General features: G+C 52.5%; 1 protein-coding gene across 10 annotated transcripts in view; it reads left to right on the forward strand.

The window, feature by feature from the left end:
• Nucleotides 1–10,021, forward strand: part of Tns1 (tensin 1) — a 230,526-nt gene that overhangs the window by 139,142 nt on the left and 81,363 nt on the right. For all 10 annotated transcript variants that reach the window (XM_026786501.1, XM_026786500.1, XM_013351702.2 and 7 more), the window contains 5 exons: nucleotides 166–346; nucleotides 2,221–2,271; nucleotides 3,207–3,329; nucleotides 3,669–3,733; nucleotides 5,711–5,794. In XM_026786501.1, coding sequence (XP_026642302.1) covers nucleotides 166–346; nucleotides 2,221–2,271; nucleotides 3,207–3,329; nucleotides 3,669–3,733; nucleotides 5,711–5,794 — 504 coding nt within the window. The remainder of the gene's footprint in view (nucleotides 1–165; nucleotides 347–2,220; nucleotides 2,272–3,206; nucleotides 3,330–3,668; nucleotides 3,734–5,710; nucleotides 5,795–10,021) is intronic.

Genomic DNA, 10,021 nt, shown 5'->3' on the forward strand with positions numbered 1-10,021 from the left:
TCCGTCTTTCCTTCCTTTGTTCGTTCCTTCATTCCTTCTTTATCCTCCTTCCTTCCTTCCTTCCTTCCTTCCTTCCTTCCTTCCTTCCTTCCTTCAAACTTCCACAATGTGTTAGAGGCTGCATTGGATTCCTGGGTTCTGACCTGGGCTTATCTTTTTACTCAGTCTCTCTAGAAACATGAGTGTGAGCCGGGCCATGGAGGACAGCTGTGAGCTGGACCTGGTGTACGTCACGGAGCGCATCATCGCCGTGTCCTTCCCCAGTGCGGCCAATGAGGAGAACTTCCGCAGCAACCTCCGTGAAGTGGCCCAGATGCTGAAGTCCAAACATGGGGGCAACTACCTGGTGGGTGGACCTCACTCTTCTTGCTCACCCTGTTTACACAGAGGGTCTCTGCCCACTGCCCATGCCAGCACGCCTTCCCTCAGTTCCCATGCATCTTGCAAGGCCCAGGTCTTCGCTGTTATCTCAGAGAGAGTTGGTTCTCAGGGGACCGTGTGCAGTGGTGTGTAGCATCTGGAACCAAGTGTGGGCTATTTGCATGTGAGAACGTGTGGGTACCTGTGCGTGCATGTGTGTGAGGGTGAGAACGTGTGGGTACCTGTGCATGCATGTGTGTGAGAGTGAGAACGTGTGGGTACCTGTGCGTGCATGTGTGTGAGTGTGAGAACGTGTGGACGTGTAGGTGTGCAGACTAGGGGAAGAGAATAAAGACACAGTTTTACGTTGCTGAGCCTGCACTGCAAGCCGGGCCTTTCGATAACCTCTTCACCTTCAGAACAGGCCCTAGAAGAGAGCTGAGGTCTGTAGAGCTGCTTCGGGTGGAAACCCTGGAGTAGACTTGGCCATGTGCAGTTTTGGAGTGCCCTGTGACTGGCTAGAGTCACCAGGTATCAGAGAGGTGGGTGGCAGAGACATCCTCTACAGCAGGAGACTGACCATTCCTGAGGGGAGGCTCAGATCTCTGCTCAGGGGCCTGGACTGCTGGCCCTCAGCCGCTGGGTGCTGCTTGCCGTGTTTAGCAGAGCTGGGCTGAGGTGGTTGCACAAGGGTTCTGGGGTTGCTGGGACAAATGGCCACACACTATTTGACTTAAAATGACAGGAATGTGTTCTGGAGGGCCAGCATCTGGTTGACGGTGAGGCCATGCTCCCTTGAATCCTGGAGGCAACCGCCTTCCTCGCCTCTACCCCACTCCTGGCCGCTCCCAGCACTCCCAGGCATTCCCTGGCTTGGGGCCACATTGCTCCATTCTCTGCCTTCACCTTCACATGGCCTTCCCCATCTGTCTCTCCTCTAGTTATAAGGACATTGGTTGTTGGTCTTAGGATCACCCTGAATCCAAGAATATCTCCTGGCAAGATCTTTAACTGTGTCCGAAGGTCCCAGGTTCTGAAGTTCTGAGTGGCCATGCATTTTGAAAGGCTTCTGTATCAACCCGTCTATCACCGGTGCTGAGCAGTGTGAAGTGCCTGGCTTCCAATAACAGAGAGTCCTGGCTTCTCATCCTGGCTCTGTGATAGCTGAATAGATGGCTATTAGTTATGAAGCCAGCTCTGTGACATTGCTAATGCCATTAAGTGTGCTCCTTAATGGGAACGGGAGTGTCTGGCCATCTCTGGCTCCAGGGATTCAGAGTTCTAGATGCCTGTGCTCTGCTGTAGCCCCGTCCTTCCTGCCCATTTTAGGGTCTGCCCCTTTCCTCCTGGGAGCTGACAAAGCTACTGTCAAGCTTGTGATGACTTAGATAGAGGTAGACAGTTCTTCACAGTCCTTCAAGGGAGACAGGGTAGGCTTTTGGATGTGAGTAGGCTCCCTGTGTTTTGAGGGGGCCCACCAGTTTGTCTCATACCTTACCATGGAAGGAGGCCACAGGATAGAGAGGTAGTATTGCTGTGGGATTTGGTCCTAAAGCCAGAGGCGGCCTCCGTCTGTCACTCAGCACCCGTGGGTTGGGCTCCATCCCTTCTCATTCCCAGTTCAGGATATTCCCTTGCGAGGGGCCTGGCTGAGCGTGGTAGTCTCCACCTTCCCAAGAGTTCATTGCTGGTCCTGTTGGCCAGCATGTGTTCACGGTGGGAACATTTCTGATAGGTGAGAGAGTGGCAGCAGGTGCCGGAGTCTGGGAGCTCATGGCTTGCTGTTGGCCGGGTCCTGACAAGCAGGGACAGACTCCCCTGCTCCTTTCTCAGCCTCACTCCTCCTTTGTCTCTTTCTAGCTCTTCAACCTCTCTGAGCAGAGGCCTGACATCACGAAGCTCCACGCTAAGGTGAGTATGTGGCTGTTTTAGGATGCCTTGGCCTGGCCTAACTTGGGGTAGCCGGCAAGAGAACATGCCCCCTCTTGTGTAGTTCCATGACAGTTCCAAGCTCAAGGGCATCTCAGATCTGGAAAATGTACGATAATACCAACTACTGAAATTTCAAACAGTGGTTTCTGGCCTCATCTGCCCCCAGGGAGGAAATACACAGGGCCTCTGGGAGTGGGGCTGTGGCTGTGTCTTTTCCACGTAGGCTGCTGTCCCAGGGTTTACTCTTCATGCTAAGTGAGTTGTTAGAGATGTTGTTGGGGGCCTTGGCTTCTCTCTGAATTCTGGCGCCTGTCAGTGAGGGACCTCAGGCGAGTGATAGATTTCTCTGGGCCTCAGACCGTGTCTCTGAGAGTGGGCAGCTGGCTTAGGCATGTTCTGTGGATCCTACCAAAGAGCGGCTGTTTCTATTTAGTGTTTCGTGAAGTTAGAGATGGCCTGAGGGGGCCGTGAGGGCTTGAGGGCTTGTGGCCACTGGGATGTCCTGCTTCTGCACACTTCAGACTTCTCTCGGAGGCCTGGAAATAGACAGTCTGTATATTCAGGGTGGTGTGAGCACCAGAAGACCCTTTCCTTGCCTCTGTCTAAATCAGCCTTGAGCTGGCCTTTGAGGGGAGCTGGAGGGCTGGGCTCAGGCCTCTCTGGAAGCTTTGAGATCACAGTTTCACATTGCACACCTTGGCACACATCCACAAGGACAATAGCTCTGGTCGAGGGACATGGCTTTGCCTAAGACCCTACTGTGAGCCTGGGTCCCAGATCGTGACCTTTGGTCTTCGATCCTTGCCCCTCAACAGGTCTGGTGAGCAGGAAGAGTGTGGTGGCTGCACCCATGCTGTGTTGGCTGGTTGATGGAGTCTCCAGGCTTCCCTTATTTACTTTCGGTTCACCCCCAGGTCCTGGAATTTGGCTGGCCTGATCTGCACACTCCGGCCCTGGAGAAGATATGCAGTGTCTGCAAGGCCATGGACACCTGGCTCAATGCAGACCCCCACAATGTTGTTGTTCTCCACAACAAGGTCAGCGTGCGGGCTGTACACGTGTGTGTACCTGGGTGCGTGAGTGCGTGTGCCCGTGTGCACACCTGCCTGGGTGATTGTGTGAGTGTGCTCACCTACCTGCTTGCGTTTTCCATTCTAGAACATTATAGATTCTGCCCAAGAGTAGACCTCCAACAAATGGGGCAGCAGTTTATATTTCTGGCAGTGAGGGTGGGCTAGCTTTTCTGGCTTCTCCTCTCCTGCCTCCCTCGCCATTGCTCCTCTTTCTCCGGAACGTTCCTCCTCTCTCCCACCCCTGGCCCCTAGGCTTTGGACAAGAGAGACTGTTTGGAAATGATGACCTTTTGCCTCTTTCAGGGAAACCGAGGCAGGATTGGGGTTGTCATCGCGGCGTATATGCACTACAGCAACATTTCCGCCAGGTGAGAGGTCCGCCGTCTTCTGTCCCTGCTTCTCTTTTCTGGACATTGACTTGAGGACACCCCTCTCCCATCCACATGCCTTCTTGGGGCCAGGAAGTGCTCTCAGATAAAGAAGTAGGAGGGATAAGAGGTACAAGAGCCCCCAGAGCTTGAGAAAAGTGCCCCAGCTCTGAGGCAGCATGAAAACAGCTGGCCGCAGGGAAGAGAGCCTTCCCCTGTGTGGAAGATACTCGCCAGCATTTTGGGGGCCACGTATCCTCTCTCAGTTGTCTTCCCTTTCCCTGAATGAGCCAGGAAGAGGTCAGAAAGATGTTTCATCAGAATTGAACCCAGAGATCAATCTGGAAGTTATCCCAAGTTGCAGGGTAGCAGGGTTTTCTTTTGGCCTTGGTGTTTGGGAGAAAAAATAGGAACCAGCCACTGGGAAGATCCCATCCTGACCCAACACAGGACAGAGACAGAAGGCTCCTTCATCCAGTATGGCTGTCCAGAGGTTGCTATGTCCGGGACCACGTTATATGGTGCTTGGAAGGATGTAGAGGGCTCAGCCGGAGTATTGTCCTGGAGGGCTTTAAATACTAAGCAGGTTTGTTAGCAGCATTCATAACTGTGGCTATGGAAACATAGAAGCCAGAAGTGGTATGTGGCCAGGGGTACCTGTGGCTATAGGGGCCTGGAGGATTGCTGTAGTTTTTGGAGAAGTATGGGTATGAGCAAAGTATCTGCTGAGTATAGAGTTAGAAAAGGCTTGGGATAGTCAGTAACAGAGAGCGTGGCCTTGCTGGCCTTAGTGAGAGCTTTGAATTTGCTGTAAGCATGGTGGGAAGTTACTGGAGTGCAGAATAATCTCTACATGCTCAGAGCATGGGTGTAGTGTTGTGTGGAGGGTGTCAGAAACCAGCCCAGCCTTGTGTCTGCTGAGTGGGCACCCATGGCTGCCAGGCTCTTGATGCCTCATCTGAACTCCTTTAAGCCTCATTTGATGAGGGGAATGAGGTTTTATGGAAAGGATTATGTCTCAGGAGCAATTAGTAGTAGTCTAGAGACGGGTGCCCAAGTGGCTTGACTGAGAGCTACGCCATACAGATTAGAGATGCTTGAGTATCTTAATTAGAGTTTCGATTGCTGTGAAGAGATGCCATGACCACGGCAACTCATAAAAAGGAAAATATTTAATTGGACAACTTAAAGTTCAGAGATTAAAGTCCACTATAATCATGGTGGGACATAGTGGCATTCAGGAAGACGTGGTGCTGGAAAAGGAGCTGAAAACTCTACATCTTTGATCTGTAGGCAACAGGAAGTAAACTGAGACACTGGGAGGTATCTTGAGCATAAGAGACCTCCAAATCCACCCCCACGGTGACACTCTTCTTCCAACAAAGCCACACCTACCTCAACAAGACCACATCTCCTGATAGTACCTCTCCTTATGAGCTAATGGGGGCCAATTACATTCAATTACACACAGTGCTGCATGGTGGAGGAGTAGTTTGTCGTTCCACAGAAACCAGGGTTTCTGGGGGCTGTGCAAGTCTAGGGGAGTCTGAGTGTAGTTGGACTTTTTCCGTTCCGCCAGCCAGCTCCCAGATAACCACATGGAGACTTCTTATTAATTATGAAAGCTTGGCCTATAGCTTAGGCTTATTGCTAATTAACTCTTATAACTTAGATAAACCCGTTTGTATTAATTTACTCTCTGCCTCGTGACTTCATTACCTTTACTCCTCCCATGCTGCCTTTCTGCTCTCTTCACATCTGACTGGAGATTCCTTGTGACTCCACCCTTCTTCTTCCAAGTGTTCTCTCTGCCCTGGAAATCCTGCCTAGCTATTGGCAATTTAGCTTTCTTTTAAAGCAATCACAGTGAAATGACTTCAAACAGTGTAAAGGAATGTTCTGCAACACCTGAGTGAGGGGACAAAGGGCCCTTAGGTGTGGGAGTGGGCTTCTCTGATTGCCTGTGTCTCTCCACAGTGCTGACCAGGCTCTGGACCGGTTTGCAATGAAGAGATTCTATGAGGATAAGATTGTGCCCATTGGCCAGCCATCCCAGAGGAGGTGAGTGCCAGGATTCCAGGCCCAGGGTGTGCTCTCCCTGTGGTGGTGGACTCTCAGATGATGGATATCTGCTTAACTGAGGGTACCCTAAGCACAGACATTAAGACTGTAGTGGCATGGGCATGGTGGTGCCCACAGTTTGGGGTGTCAGTTAGCTTCTGGGGCCTTTAGCAAAAGACAGTCTGTGGTGGCATGGCTCTGGAGGAGCAGGTGCCTGTGTAAGAAGACACATGCTCTACTTGTCCCTGGAGGCAGGGTGACGTCTGTGTGTGAATGTGTCCATATGACACTGATGTCCCTGATGCCTGTCCTTGGACATCTTGGATAGCACCATAAGGGGGCGCCTTCTCTTGGGAGAATTTATAGTATTCTTCTAAGGGCCCCAGCCACATGTTCTCACTGGAGTGTCTAATAATAGCCTAACAGGAAACAGGACCAGATGGAGTTATCCATCACCAAAACTGAGGAACTCTGCTCTATCTGTGGGCACTGGGACATCCAGGCTAACAGGGCAGAGTCACTCTGCCTGAAGGACCTGTGGGTCTGTTGAGGGGGACAGGCCTCAAGCAAGTGGCCATCCAGAAGAGACGTGACAGGAAGCGTGAAGAGGGGAGACAGAGACAGAGATAGAGATAGGATACAGAGAGACAGAAATGGAGGGACACAGAGAGGGGGGATAGAGTCCAGAGAAGGAAGAGAGACAGAGGGAATAGAGGAGGGGCAAGAAAAAAAGGAGAGAGAAGGGAGGTGCAAGAGAGAAGAGCCGAGCTGAGGAGCGCTGCTACATTGAGGGTGAACCGGAGGGAATGTGTAGGAAACTGGCTTTTTTCATAGAGACGGCCTGGCGTCTCGGGTGGGGGGATGGGAGCAGGTGTGTGTGTGTGTGGGGGGGGTGATTGTGAAGTCCTAACTGGAGCAGTGGTGATGACTGGGACACCCTTCTTCTACAGACGAGAAGCCTGAGGTCAGGGTGGGGATAGGCCCGGGGGCCACAGTGAGTGGCAGCTGAGTTAGATATGGGTGCAGGGCTGGGAACTTGGGGCCAGGGTGGTGTCTGGTGCCTTGCAGGGGTCTGCCCATGGATGAAACATGATCCACGGAGCGGGGAGTGGTCGAGGTCACCTGGTCATGGAAAAGCTATAACCACGACAAGCCCTAGCCTAGGCCGGAGACCTAGAGAGCAGAACCCTGTTGTGGCTGTGAGCTCTGGACCTGCTTACCTGTCTGTGCTGGCTTAGCCTCGTTCTCGCACCAAGGACAGGGCACTAAATCTGTCATACAAGGGCATGCGAGGGCAAGTTTCTTGTCAGCAGGCTGCATGCTTCCAAAGAGAAGATCGTTGCAGAGGTGAACAGGTGTTTCTGGAGGAAGTTCAAACCAGAGCGATGGGCAGGCCCGGGGCTGGTTCAAAGTGACGCATGACGGGGGAAGGTCTGGGTGAGCAGGGTGAAGGTGGGGGCCCAGCCAAGGCTGGGGCCTGGACGCAGCAGGTAGGAAGCCTGGAGGCTTCTGTAGCTTCTAGGAAATTAGCTATAGATTGTAAGGGCCCTTCCTGCCTCTTCAAATTGAGGATCCCCAACATACACCCACGTCTTCCCCACCTTGCGTATCTGGACTGGGTCAGCTGTCACTGCTGGGGACCATTACTGCCTTTGTAGTTGGAAGGCCAGATAAAAGTGTACTCACCGGGTACCCAGGAGCCCAGCGCCTCCTGCAGCGCAGCTGCACTGACTGATAGCCTCCTAGAAGCCCTCGGCATTCACAGGAGGAAGCAGTACAAGCCATGCCCCAGCTCCTGGCGTTCTGGTGTGCACACGTGACAACAGGGTCTCTGTCACCTTTGACCCTGAAGATTAGAGTCTACTTCCTAATAGGAATGTGGTGCATTACTCTGTCCCACTGTGGACTGGAGAAGGTGGGCTGAGCAGTGGCCACGACGCTGAGCAGCGGAGACCTAGGCTCCTCTAGTCAGAGAGAGAAGTCCAAGGGATTCCTCACATGCCTACAAGCCATGAAGTTGTCACGTGACTTTGCGGGTGTTATCAGCATCTGCCCCTGGCTCCCGTGGGCCACTGCATTTGGTGGGTGGGGGCAGGCCACACCGTCCACACACATGAGAAAGTGCAGCTGTTGGTTTCAGGAATAATGCTCCCTGCCAATCTCCTCTGCTTTCTTGTCGGTGTTCCTCACAGGGGACCTGGCAGTTGGAGGGGGAAGAGCAATGACTGAGCAGGAGGGGCTTTGCCTGTAGCTCATTGTCACCCGCCCTCGGACTCATTGTCCCCAGAACACAGACACATCCTGTTGGCCTGGTCAGGAGATCTGATGGGAACCTGCCATTCCAGGTTTCCGGTTTGAGTAACGGGCCAGGCGGGAGGGGGGCTGGGCAGGGCCCTGAATAGGAGCTGGCAATGCCCATCAGATTATCTTGCTAGGGGAGGCTGAAGTGGCCCCACCCAGGCTCAGGGTCCCAGCCTGGAGGAGGGCCAAGGGAATGGGGGGGGCTGTTGCTGTTATACTGGTGTCATAATTGGAGTCTCACCCTCCTGGGGAGCCATTGGCTCTTTAGAGTCCCGGGCTGCGTTTGATTGGTTTGTCTCATTCAACCTGGTTCTCTAGCAAATCAGAGAGTAGGAAACATCAACCACCAGCACCAGAGAACTGGTTCGGGAGATGCTTCCTCTCTCCCATCCCCTGATTTGTGTGATTTTGCTGTGTGTCACAACTCCTCCAGGACCTGATTGTTCCTCTCTGTCTGGAAAGAAAGGGGATGGCTCGGTCCTTCCATTCTACCAGCGAGATCTTTATTAAAAGAACTGGAGATCGCTGGGGCTGGTGTTGTAGCTTCATGTGTTGAGTGGTTAACATGCGGGAGACCCCTGCTCCCCCGCCCCAGAAACATAAACAAAACCCCCCAAAGAAGCAAACTAAAAACCCAACTATAAACCAGCCTAGAGACAGGATGCTTGTTGGAAGTTAGTTATCTCAGATCCCAAGTAAAGAAGTTAATATAGAAAACTCCATACATTCGGTGGGAAGTAAAATAAGCAACGTAGCTGGTGGTAGTGGCGCACGCCTTTAATCCCAGTACTCAGGAGGCAGAGGCAGGCAGATCTCTGTGAGTTCGAGGCCAGCTTGGTTACAAGAGCTAGTTCCAGGACAGGCACCAAAACTACACAGAGGAACCATGTCTCGAAAAACAAAACAAAAACAGAAAAAACAAAAAAAAAAGCACTGTAATATTATTAAACATTTACTGTTTGCTGTGTGCCTGGGTGTGTGTGGCAGAACCAGGGCCTAGCGTAATTTTGAAGTGAGAACAGTCATAAAGTGGGTTTGACCCAGTCAGGCTCTTAGGGGTGTTTGGTTGGGCAGCTTGCTTTATGCAGTTGTAAGCCGAGAAATTATCTCTGCCAGGGATGGTGGTGTGATGCCTGGGTTGGGAGTGAGGAAGGAAAGAGATGCTCATGTTCACCACCAGGGGGTGCTAGAGAATTCCAAGTAGGCTGCAGGCACAGCTAGTTTTCTGGTTGTTTTTCTCCCTGGGTCCCTCCCTGCAAGTCTGTAGGACTGCATTGGCTAGGAAAACTCAGCTGCTGTGTGGCCTGAGGGGTGCATGTGTCATGAGGGTGAGGGTAGATGGAAGCCTAGGGTGGGGTGCTTGAAGAAAGAGTGAATGGATAGAAGGATACATACATATGTGGATGAGTGAATGGGTGGGTGGATGGATGTGTGGATTGGTGGTGGGTGGATAGATAGGCAAGTGGGTGGGTAGGTGTGTGGGTAGATGGATGGGTGGATGGATGGGTGGGTGGATGGGTAGATGGATGATGGGTAGATGGATGGGTGGGTGGGTAGATGGATGGGTGTATTGGAGGGTAGGTGGGTGGGTGGGTGGATGGATGTGTGGATTGGTGGTGGGTGGATAGATAGGCAAGTGAGTGGGTAGGTGTGTGGGTGGATGAATGGGTGGATGGATGGGTGGGTGGATGGGTAGGTGGTTGGCTGGGTGAGTGGGTGGCTGGGTGAATGGATATTGTGGATTGGTGGGTGGGTAGATAGATAGGCAAGTGAGTGGGTAGGTGTGTGGGTGGATGAATGGGTGGATGGGTAGATGGATGGGTGTATTGGAGGGTAGGTGGGTGGGTGGATGGATGGGTAGGTGGGTGGATGGATGGGTAGGTGGATGGATGGGTAGGTGGGTGGGTGGATGGATGGGTAGGTGGG

Source organism: Microtus ochrogaster, linkage group LG4 (assembly GCF_000317375.1).
Source record: "Microtus ochrogaster isolate Prairie Vole_2 linkage group LG4, MicOch1.0, whole genome shotgun sequence".
Lineage (NCBI taxonomy): Eukaryota > Metazoa > Chordata > Mammalia > Rodentia > Cricetidae > Microtus > Microtus ochrogaster.